At 41.7% G+C, this 11,563-nt stretch overlaps 2 protein-coding genes across 2 annotated transcripts in view; both read right to left on the bottom strand.

The window, feature by feature from the left end:
- Positions 1–3,086: 3,086 nt before the first annotated feature.
- LOC115026717 (fibroblast growth factor 4A-like) lies at positions 3,087–4,911 on the bottom strand. Its single transcript, XM_029459648.1, has 4 exons — positions 4,737–4,911; positions 3,944–4,069; positions 3,706–3,809; positions 3,087–3,483 (listed from the first exon to the last, which is right to left on the bottom strand). Exons 1-4 carry the CDS (start codon positions 4,909–4,911, stop codon positions 3,301–3,303), a joined length of 588 nt encoding a protein of 195 aa, XP_029315508.1. The 3' UTR covers positions 3,087–3,300.
- A 1,334-nt stretch (positions 4,912–6,245) lies between these two features.
- The window catches only part of ccdc93 (CCC complex scaffolding subunit CCDC93), a 16,168-nt gene continuing 10,850 nt past the window's right edge, over positions 6,246–11,563 (bottom strand). Inside the window, exons 15-23 of the mRNA XM_029458755.1 lie at positions 10,905–10,986; positions 10,705–10,779; positions 10,498–10,569; positions 9,313–9,421; positions 9,121–9,203; positions 8,997–9,034; positions 8,800–8,884; positions 7,771–7,884; positions 6,246–7,040 (exon numbers count right to left, since the gene is read on the bottom strand). Of these exons, the coding sequence (XP_029314615.1) occupies positions 6,984–7,040; positions 7,771–7,884; positions 8,800–8,884; positions 8,997–9,034; positions 9,121–9,203; positions 9,313–9,421; positions 10,498–10,569; positions 10,705–10,779; positions 10,905–10,986 (715 nt within the window). The 3' untranslated portion in view covers positions 6,246–6,983. The remainder of the gene's footprint in view (positions 7,041–7,770; positions 7,885–8,799; positions 8,885–8,996; positions 9,035–9,120; positions 9,204–9,312; positions 9,422–10,497; positions 10,570–10,704; positions 10,780–10,904; positions 10,987–11,563) is intronic.

Raw genomic sequence — 11,563 nt, 5'->3', positions numbered from 1 at the left:
AGGCAGGTGGAGGAGGAGGGGAGCTGCTGGTCACTGCCTGGACACCATTCAGTGGCTTCATTGTCCAGCTGCCTTCTGCAAATAGATCCATACGCAGGTACTATAAGTTAAATATCGCTTTAAAGTGTGTTTAAAGGGTCATTTCACCAAGAGCCTCACAGATAGTTCTGATTTTATGAGACATAGGGGTGGTTTCACAGACAGATCTTAAGCCTAGTCCCAGACTAAAGTGCCTGTTTAAACTGTTCTAACTCTACGTGACCTGCACAGACTCATCTTGTTCTGGATTAAACTAAACTGGTTGCAAGGGGGAGGATTAGAGGTACTCTAGGACTAAATTGAATCCTAAATTAATCCTCAAGGAGGCAGGTTTAACCTCCTGCTTAAATCCTTAAATTGTTTGTGAGGCAGCATGGTATACTTGGAATACCTAAATGAAGATGAACATGCACAGCAGAGGCCAGCCGGACGAATACTTGTCGATAGGAGTAATCCATTAAATGACTATGATGAAATAACTTTTCCAGACCGCTTTAGAATGTACAAAGAAAATGCATTGCAAATAATATATTAGCTTAAGTCTGCAGGGGGGTCGCAAAACTGTTTGTAGATAAAGCAAATATTATTTTATGAAAAAATATCTATATATTTTCTTTTGCACATTCACAATTATATGAATATGGCCACTTCCCAGGAGTGACTGGCTGCATAGATGTCATGTTCCCATCAAGTGTCCATCAACTCCTGATGCTGAGGAGTACAGGAACCATAAGAACTGGTTTTCCATCAGTGTCCGGGGTCTGTGCAATCCTCATTTAGAGTTGCATTTCATTTTTTGCTCATGAAACTTCTCTGGCTAACTTTTCATGCAAGGTCATCTTGTTCTCTGCTGAAAGGTGGTGGCACCATCTTCTCTCAGGGATGCTGCAGATGTGGATGGCACACACTTACTGTGCCCTGGCTCCTTCCAGCCTGTTCAGATTCCTTTCCTCTGGGAGAAGAACACCATTAGAAACACAAATATAACCATCTGATCCACAGTCCTACTCGTATAATACCAAATACCTGTGTGTGTGTGTGTGTGTGTGTGTGTGTGTGTGTGTGTGTGTGTGTGTGTGCGCCACTGTGCTTCACAGATCAGCAACATGAAAGCTGTGGAAAAGGATAGACTGACGGGGGACTATAATTACCTGACAACGTAACTAATTCACTTTCTGTGGTGTATTTACCATTTACCATAGTGCTCAGGTCTTCATCTGAACTTCCTACATGATCATCGTCTGGTGCACCACCCAGAGGTTCTGGTGCACCACCCAGAGGTTCTGGTGCACCACCCAGAGGTTCTGGTGCACCACCCAGAGGTTCTGGTGCTCTATAATTCCAGACAGCAAGTCCCTGAATTCATCGGTGTTTCTGGTCGTCCACCAGTCTTAAATCGCTCTTGAGATTTTTAAAGCCAGTTTAAGGTTCTTCCACAGAGTCTATAAAGGCACATATAATTCTAATAAATCAACCACTCTTTTATATTCACTAAAGTTTTTGAAACTTATTCTTTTTGCATCTGCCAGACTTCTGTCTCTAGATTCACATCAGAATTGGCATTTTTGAATCCATTCTGGGTTTTCATGAGCACCAATACACCAACAGCATGAGCTCATACTTAACTTAATGAGGCTTAACCAGGTGTTCTTGTTTAGTCTGGCTTACCTTACTCCAAGACTCTGACACATTTAAGACACTTTTATGCAAGAGACTTAAATGTTTTAGATGTTAGACTAGTTCCATATTAAGGCCTATTCCTGGCTTAATCTAAGCTCTGTCTGTGAAACCGCCCCAAGCTTTCCTAAACTTCGGCTGCTATGGCAATATATAAAGGTCAATGAAATTTCAACTGTGATGGTTTAAAGCAGTGGAAACAGTTTTATAGGGACTATTTCTTTAGCAGAAAGCAGTTCCAATGAAAACTGTTCAGTTTGGTCTGTGGATTGTCCAGTGACTTTGTTTCTGTAACAACACCCTGTTAACTTTTATAGAATATAGTTATGTACTGCTGTGAGCACCACTGATCAGAGTAGACACACACATGTCAGAGTCATTCATTGCTTTAAATACTAGTGGAGGGGAAAAGCACTTTCTAATGAGAAATAAAAAGGGTAGGAGTGCAGGAAGCAGGTATTATCAAGTCTATTACATTTTCTGCCAAGTGATCTAAGTAAGCTAGTTAGCCTGGCTAATGTCAGCTGGTGGCTAGGTAAGCTAGCTCATCTGTTGACCTTTGACACGACTGTGACATGACAGGATTTGTGAAAAGCTTTATATCCAAACATCCAGTCCAATCTTGCAACAGACTACTTAAACACAATACGATTAGAAAAATATATTTTATTTAACACTGCAATGCATTATGAAAGATAAATAAATACATACCACTGCACAAACAAAATAAACAAGATTAATAACGTACATATTTAAAATATAAATATTTTTCACTATGGTCAAACTCAATGCTGTATAAACAACTGTGTTTCATTTAGTCATTCATCAACGCTTCTGAAATACAGCTAGCTTCTTATTATCACTGCAAACTACTTCACAGAGTTCACTGTCCACGAGTTCTCTCTCTTTTAGCTCTGTTGTTGGTCTCCACCAACTCGTGAGAGGAATCTCTGTCTCCTTAGCTGCTAAATGCTCCACGATGTTCACCAGCTCGTGTCTGTCTGTCTGTCTGTCTGTCTGTCTGTCTGTCTGTCTGTCTGTGTGCTGCTGAGCACCTAGTGTACAGTGGAAACACGGCTAAAGAGATTTCTGGCTCGAAACCCCCAGAATTGTTACAACTGAAACCTTTTACATTACCCATAGTAATTTGATCCATTGAAATTATAAAAATATTGATTAGTGCAGCTTAAATAGTGTCATTTACCATGAATGTGCAATCAGAAGACTGTATACTGAACACATTTAGTCCCAGCTCCTGTTCAGTGGTAGAGACAAACGCATTAACACGCACTGGAGCTGCATTGCACCGCAAGCAGCCATTGTTTGTTGAATGACGCTCAGTCCGTGTCAGGTCTTTTGAGTAAGTAGAGTAGTTACAGGATGAGTGTGATGAGCTCAGTTCACTGTTCTTACTTACAGTAAGTAACGCTCCAAACATTCACACCAATTGTGTCTCTTGGATCTGGTCCTAGTTTTAGTTGTTCCATGTTACAGTTTTAGGCCCAGTTGTTATGTTGAGGCCAATTTGTTGTTGCTCATAATTTGGCCCCAATTGTGAATAAACTGGCTGGTAGTAGACCCTGATCATGGTGTCCTCCGAGGTAGAAAGTGGGTGCAGGACTGATGGCGGCCCACACTGTTGCCCTTCCTGAGCACTCCCTTGTGGGACAGAGCCAGATAGACGCCTGGGTGAGACAGAGAGGAGTAGGTGGTGTAGTGATTCTCCTCCAGGTTCTCCTTCAACAAGCAGTCGTCAGAAAACTTCTCCTGGAAGAGAAGTCAGGAAGACGTTTACTAATGTTATCTGATTGTGGTTTGGTTCCATTATGCAGCACCGCACTTAGTATTAAATGAGGAAAGCCTATCCTACATTCTTGCTTATGCAACACTGTTTGATCCAGGTCTGAGAATGTGCACGTTCTTTCACAACATACGCGTACAACACATCTAAAGTCTGCTGTGGTGTGAGCTGTGCAGTGGGCTACTTACCGCTCCATACGCCAGCCCTTCTCCACTCATACAGAGGTACAAGCCACTCTTCACTCCTCTGATTCCCACCACTCCATGTTTCATAGCAAACACCTTCAGCCAACCTTGAGGAGATGGAGAAATGCAGGGTAGTCTAAAATAGTGTCCATAAAACAAATAAAAAACTACAAACCAACGACTAAACAGGCTGCAGGTTTAAACAAACGTGTAACACGTCATACGTGTGGACTACACTCACAATGCTCAGTGGGTTTGTGGACGCCTCCTACAGAGCCGCTGGGCAGAATCTGGAGATGGTAGCCAATCCCAACACGGCAGTAGAGCAACTGCTTCATGCCTTCTCTCATTGGATGAGGCGTAGAACCTGCATTGCAGAGACATTTTTGGTTGTTTGGTTGAGATGACATTTTGACAAAGAGCTGTAACACCATAGTTTCATCCAGGAGGACAAACTGAAAACAGAAACATTTTGCAGTGTTGATTCTTTCTCATAAACTGTGCAAAAAGTGCTGCAACTGCTTCAAATGTATAAATACAACACTCAAATACCATGTTATTATAATCATTCCTCTTGTTCTGAATCTGAAGTCCAGCTTCAGCTAACATGAGCCTTCAGAAGTCTGAGTTAGACATCTTCCACCTACACACTCATATGAGCTTCAACTGAACCGTAGGATCAATTCTTACTGAGTGAAGACTGTTGGTGAGACAACTGGTATCAACACAAACATTAGGAGAAATAATTGAGCAGGAGAATGGTCATCATATATTTCCATCATAATGTTCTCAGCCCTTATACACTCTAACCTTCCAACAGATTTATGACTAACATCTCAGCTTAGATATATTCCACTGGAAGAGGCAAACTACACCTATGATTTTCCTGATATGTTTTGGCTTGAAACTAAGAAAAGAAGCTAATCATTTGGGGGTAAAAGCCTTTAAGTAAATCAAGAGAACTTGTGTTAAATGGTGGCTTCCATTCTGAGAGCAAATAGAAAGTGAAGTTAGTTTGCCAGGCGTTTGCTTACCTTTTCCTTTCAGCAAGGTGTCCCTGATGTGCAGCTTCCACAGGCCTCGAAGGCGAGCGCCGTGGTCCTCAGGTGAAACCATTCCTTCTTGTTTCTTTGCTCCCACACTGAAAATCAGGAGCAGCTGGAAGCCAGGCAGCAGCAGCAACAAGGAAACATTCATAGTGAAACACATCAGACAGCTGTCACCAGACCGAGCGACCATGTCCTACAAACGGACATGTCCACTGAAGGAGGGAGGAAGGGTCAGTCATGTAAACTTGGGCACTTCACTGTTTGGGTGTAGCCTGCGTACATGAACATGTTTTTATGTCTCCCAATCAGACCTCTGACGGGTGAGAGACATGCAAACTGTCCAGTATCACAATCACTGAGATTGGAGAGCGTGCTGAGCCGATAGTGAGAGCAGGGAATACTGTACTCATGATACACACATACAAATACAAGTTCAAGTAAGCTCAACTTAGTCACGCCTTTACATTTTTTTTGCAATTTCTAGCCTGACCACACCACATGGCCAAAGGTATGTGGATGCTGAACATTGAACCCATATATACATATTGAACCATGATGATTAATGTGCTGCTTTAACAGCCTCCACTCGTCCAGGCTCAGACTTTCCACCGGATGTTGAACATGGCTGCAGAGATTTTCACACAATCAGTGAGGTCCAAAACTGGTGCTGGTGAGAAGGTGTTCCTGTGCATCCTAATGGTGTCGGATAGTTGAGCTCAGGACTCTGTGCAGGCCGGTCAAGTTCCTCCACACCAAACTGGAAAACATTTCTTTATGTAGCTGGCTTTGTGCATGGGGGCATTGTCATGCTGAAAGGATGAGAACTACAACCTGTAGATATGGTGTAAATTCATATTATGCATAAATATGAGCAAATGCAGATTACATGCACGGTGTATTTAGTAGCTGTTCGGGAGCTTCTGATGGATCCTTTTGAAGCTAGCATCAGCGTCCAGCGTTGGGGCTGAAGACTACATGGAAAGACTTCTGTAGCCCGCTGCTCATCTGTGCTGCAGGCTAGAGGCTCCATGCTACATCACTACGTGCATCTCCAACAAGTGTTTGTGATTGAGTTGCATTGTGGGTAAGTAGGTTTGACAAGGAAGAGGAACGTGTGGCGTAAAACAGAAGAGATCTGATTCTGATGCATTAATTTAATCTTTTTTCTCTTCTTTTCTGCCCAACACGAGCCCAACATGATATAGGAGTAAAATGTGGAATCTGTGGAGTACTCTTTTCTGTTTTAAGGAAGGTCACACGATACGATACTACTAAATGGATTTTGGTGGGAACCTGGTCACTGTGTTGGAGCACGTGTTTATTTGACCATCTTGTGCATCTGCAACTAGAGATTTGAAGTGCTTTGGAGATACACAGGATGTTTCCTTCACAGATTCATCATGTGGCTGGTGACTTCTGATAGTACACTGTCTTCAATCAGCACACAGTGTGTGACAGAACACATCCCGTCTGAAATGAGTCATGGCAAAGGCATTTTAATCCTTAATAGAAATATTATTTTATTTATTAAATACAGGCTGTACATGGTCATTGAATGAGGACAAAAGCAAATCTAAGACGTGGACTTGAAAAATTGGCAAAGAATTTGTATATATAGAGCGATGTTTAAGCTGCACTAGGAAAGCACACACATCACAAGTTCTAATGAAAGTTAAGGACTTATAATATATCTATAACGTGACATGAGCAAACACACAACAGGTTCAAGCCTTCTTTCAGTGCGTATGGGACTCTGTTCTCTGTTGCACACACACTTAATGATCAACATGAGGCCACAGCTGGTGCAGCTGTAAAAGGTTCGGGTTAGATTTAAGGTTTGTACAGTCCCAATGTGCAACGTTTATCACACATTAAAACAAATTAAACACATTGTGGTGATTTATAGGATTACTACAAGGCCTCCTTCATCTCAAAATGCAACACTTCTTTTGAGAGCAATGGGCTCACTACATGCTAAGAGAGTGGTTGGTCATTTGTGATCATTGTGGCAAAGTTTATGCCAAAATATGCAAATCATTTAAGAGCTTCTTTTGACTTGACTTGTTTTTCAGTAGGGTGGATTTGGCACATATGAAGAGCACAGAGTAAATGTTTTGTTATCGGCCATAAAGGAGAAAGATGAAACAAAGTGTGGACTCCATACATGTAAAGTTGGTCTGTGATAACTTGAGCTCATACAGATTCTGTATTTCAGCTCGGCAACATGCCGGGCTAGGAGGCTCCTTTCGCTCTCAGTTTGGACAGCAGCATCTCGTTCTTCCGACACTCCTGGTGACAAGAACATCATCACGGTTACATCATCATCCCTGGTACATGGGAGTAACACTTCATATTCAGCTACACATATTAGGAGCATATTGGCTCTATGTTAGTCGTTATGAAGCCTCCTAATTACTGCTTATTGATCGTGAATAAGAATGTTGTTGTACATGAATTTCGATCTTAAAATGCTTTTCCCTTAAAAGGTGGGAGTACACAACAGTAGTCACTCCTTTAATAACTTAATAATAATAAATTAATAACTAATTATGAAACTATGAGTGAATTAGTAATGAGCAAGACCTGACTTTAGAGGGGAGTTACAACAACTTCATTTAGACACAATTAACACTTGTACTTTTGTGTTTTGTTACATAAGTATAAAGCATATTTAATAAGTGTATATTAATGAGAATGACTATTCTTGTGGTACCCCCACCGTATAAGGCTCATACTGAGCTCATAATAAGATAACTAAGATCATAATTCATGTAATTCATAGTCATGCAATGAGTAATAAAGAGCCAATACGATACTAATATGCATGCTAATAAACAACTAGTTACTGGTTAATATGCGTACCTAAAGCATAACCCCATTTATGTCAATGAGGGCAATAATACTAATAAGTTATCCAACATATAATAAAGACTTAAAAGATGTTAAGTGTTCTTGCAACAGTCTGCCTCATCGTCCTGTACTTCACCCATAACTAATAAAGCACAAGCTGATACCTCACCTCTTTAAAGTCCTTGACAGTTTTGAAGTACAGCCTCTGCTTGTCAAGGAGCTCCAGGTACTCGTCGTTCAGCTGATCTCTCCTCATTTTGTTTTCCTGCTTCTTCTTCTCCATCTGGAAAAGCAGACGAGCAGGAAGCAGGCGTCACATATTGTGGAAAGACTGTTAGAAGTTGGCCTCTGGATAATTCTGCTTTATTATGCTGCAAAGTCTGTCCCATCTTCTGACTGCTCGTGTTTCTCGCTCCGTGTTCCCAGATCTCAGCAATTAACTTGATGATCATAGAAATAAAAGCCAATTTATAAGATAAAATAAAACCCAAGTTGCACCAAGCGAAATGATCCTTTAAAAAAGGTGCGATGTGTAGTTCTGAGCCTCCTGCTCCAAAGAAGTAGGGCGCAGTGTTTCACCTGTACTACTGCTCATACAATCTCAATTCATCAGAACCATCAGATTTAAAAACAGTTTTAGCATATTAATCTGTATTTGAGTTGTAGTAGTTTGTCATATGTATTGTATTCAAAGTTTTACAGTATTCCAATTTATTCTTTATAATGTGTATTGTATTGATATATTTACTGTGTATGTTTACTCCTGTCTGTCAGCCAGCCTGTCTGTCAGCCAGCCAGCCAGCCTGTCTGTCAGCCAGCCAGCCAGCCTGTCTGTCAGCCAGCCAGCCAGCCTGTCTGTCAGCCAGCCAGCCAGCCTGTCTGTCAGCCTGTCTGTCTGTCTGTCTGTCAGCCAGCCAGCCTGTCTGTCTGTCAGCCTGTCTGTCTGCCTGTCTGTCAGTCAGCCTGTCAGCCTGTCTGTCAGTCAGCCTGTCTGTCGGCCTGTCAGCCAGCCTGCCTGTCTGTCGGCCTGTCTGTCGGCCTGTCTGTCGGCCTGTCTGTCGGCCTGTCTGTCGGCCTGTCTGTCTGTCTGTCGGCCTGTCTGTCTGTCTGTCGGCCTGTCTGTCGGCCTGTCTGTCTGTCGGCCTGTCTGTCTGTCGGCCTGTCTGTCTGTCGGCCTGTCAGCCAGCCTGTCTGTTACCTTGATGCGATTCTGTTTGATTCCCTCCACTATTTGCTCCATCTGTCTGATGAACTGCTCCTTGGCTGCTGAAGACGACATGGCCCTGAACAACAGTACAGAGTTAGAGTGTCTTCACTCAAAGATGTCTCGACTGTACTCATCACAGAAAACACTGTTTCAAATCACAAACATACAACAGACAAGTTTATACTCACTGGTGGAAGTTGTCATGGATTGAATTCAGCAGATTCACCTACAGAAATGAAGCACATAATAAGAACACAGGCTGGTGACTTGAGTTGTTAAAATCACAGACCAATTGGACAGGAAGCTACTTACCTCCTTCTCCAGATAAACCTTCTTGTCGTCTAACGTGTTATACAGTGTGAAGAACTGCTTGGTCTCTTTATGTGTTGCAGAAACTGAAAGGCACAACAGGAGTTGGCAGATATTTTATGTCTTTATTTGTGCTTTTAAAAAAAGACATTTAGCACAAACCCCGGTTTGAGCAGATATTGAGGAGGAACCCACCCTGGCTGTAGAGTTCGATGAATCTTTTCTGGTACTGGGTCAGCTCAGCCCGGCTCGGCACCTCATCGATCTTCCTCTGCAGGATGGCGATCTCACGGTTCCTCCGAGCCTGAACACAGTGAAGTAGAGTCCTGAGTGATTCGGCTCAAAGAGGAGAGCATTTTAAATTTAAAAGCTCATCCTTGCAACTGAACCATTAATTGGAGTTCTAAAGTTACATTTCATGTACAGACATGTATGTCATGTACAGACATGTATGTCATGTACAGACATGTATGTCATGTACAGACATGTATGTCATGTACAGACATGTATAACGTGCACTCAAATGATCGGCAAAGCCTTCAATTCAATATAGTTTACAAAAAGGGTAAGGCACTTTTCTGGCAAATAGTAAAAAACCTTTATTAAAATGTCTATTTCATAGTGAAGTTTTAACATACACACTGTTTATACATGTTAAAACAGAGCGGAGCCAACAACCCAACATGAATATAGTTCTCTTTGCAGACCTTTGATATCAATATCAAAAATGTAAGCCAAACCAATGGTGGAGGAAGTGAATAACACTGAATGCATCAACAAATGTGAGTGTGTGTGTCACACAGCTCCATTGTTCCATATTCCAAACTTATGCTTAACTCCTTTTTATACTGCTGGGTTGTTATATTATGTCATATTTTATTTGATGATCATATGGTTTTACCTCTGATATTAATAGCGTGAATTCAAAATACAATACTTTCCTCCGGATGTAGCGGAGCAGAAACATTAAGTGGTAACATGGTGAGACTAAAGAAAAGAACAAATACTTGAGTACAATAAATCCCTGAATATTACTCATTATTATTATTATTATTATTATTTGGTTTCAGTGGACTGTCTAAATCATGTCCGCTTTCCCACCCAGACCAGGTGAGAACTCTGCTGTCAACGGACTTCTGTTGCAGAATCATTTAAAATAATTCTCAGATATTAAGTAGAAAACTAAAAAGAAGGCATTAATACAATGACATTAATCTTTACACCTGATATTGAGAGTAACACGCAGCGAGGCTGATCTCCACGTCGACAGTAAACACAGTAAACCACACCGTGGTTATCTGTACACTATTATCTGCTGCTGTGACCTCATCAGTCCAATTCCATCTAATCTTGTGCCATGTTAAAATGTGAAGAAGTTACCATGAGCAGACGGATCTTCTGTAGTTTCTCTCTGTCCGTGTTGTACTGTTTGTCTATCAGCTCATTCCTCTCCTGAGAAAAGAGAAAGAGGAGGAGATAGAGTGCAGTTAAAACATAACACAAGTTACCTCACAGTTCTACCCCACAAGACATGCTAAACACACAATGTGTTGGATAGTGAATACAGAATTAGAATTCTAAATGTACCTTCTCCTCCTCTGTATCCTGTCCTGATGCCATCTTCAACTCCTCAATGTTCTGCTGCAGACGGGCCATCTCTTCCTGGACACACATTCAAGAAAAAACAAACACCAATTCACTGTCAAACTCACCTTCAGCTTGTTTTCTGTACAAACACTCGGCGGCATCAACCCAATACGTGTGTGAGTGTGTGTTGATGAACTCACTCTGCAGTGTGTGCGGAACTCCTGCTCCTGCTGCTTCAGGTTCTCATTCATTGTAACCAAAGCCCTCAGCTTCTCCAGTGAGCTGTGCAGCAGAACACACCATTATTAGATGGACCACCAATCAGAGATCAGAGGTTCCATTCCTGCAACAGCCTGTATGTGTACGCTCAGTACTGCTGACGGTTCCATGAGCACGCATATGTCCGACCTTCAGAATATCCCTTTGTAAACATATTGGTGGTATCACGGACACCAAATTCATGCTTTTTCAGTCTACAGATGCTTTCAGACATGCACCCCTTTACGCTACTCTGATGTCAATTTAACATGCTGATCTCATGTCTGCAAAAGCTCACTTTTATAAAAGCATCCCTCACACTCATGATGGCATTCATTAAGGCTGTGTGTTTTTAAATCCTCTCAAATGACAAAAACACTCTTCTTCCTTGCGATCATAACATTGAAACTCACCGCACAAGCATTGGGAGTCCTTTCTCTAAATGTCCTGTCATGTCAGAGTGCAGCCGTGATGAACATTAATGCCAGCAATGTTTTGGGATTTTAATCATTAATTTGATGTGTTTTGCATTAATAAAAAATTCTTGAGGTTCCGGGTTCTTAAACAAATGTAAAGACAAGCAGCAGCTGCTGGGAATGAA

Source organism: Cottoperca gobio, chromosome 21 (genome assembly GCF_900634415.1).
Source record: "Cottoperca gobio chromosome 21, fCotGob3.1, whole genome shotgun sequence".
Lineage (NCBI taxonomy): Eukaryota > Metazoa > Chordata > Actinopteri > Perciformes > Bovichtidae > Cottoperca > Cottoperca gobio.
Note: the sequence above shows the minus strand (reverse complement) of the source record. Positions and strands in the feature narration are given on the sequence as shown.

Coding starts and splice junctions, on each gene's coding strand:
- LOC115026717 (XM_029459648.1), bottom strand. CDS start 4,911: ATGTGTTTCACTATGAATGTTTCCTTGTTGCTGCTGCTGCCTGGCTTC. Junction 4,070..4,736: donor CACCTTGCTGAAAGGAAAAG/GTAAGCAAACGC, acceptor TCTGCAATGCAG/GTTCTACGCCTCATCCAATG. Junction 3,810..3,943: donor CCACAAACCCACTGAGCATT/GTGAGTGTAGTC, acceptor CATCTCCTCAAG/GTTGGCTGAAGGTGTTTGCT.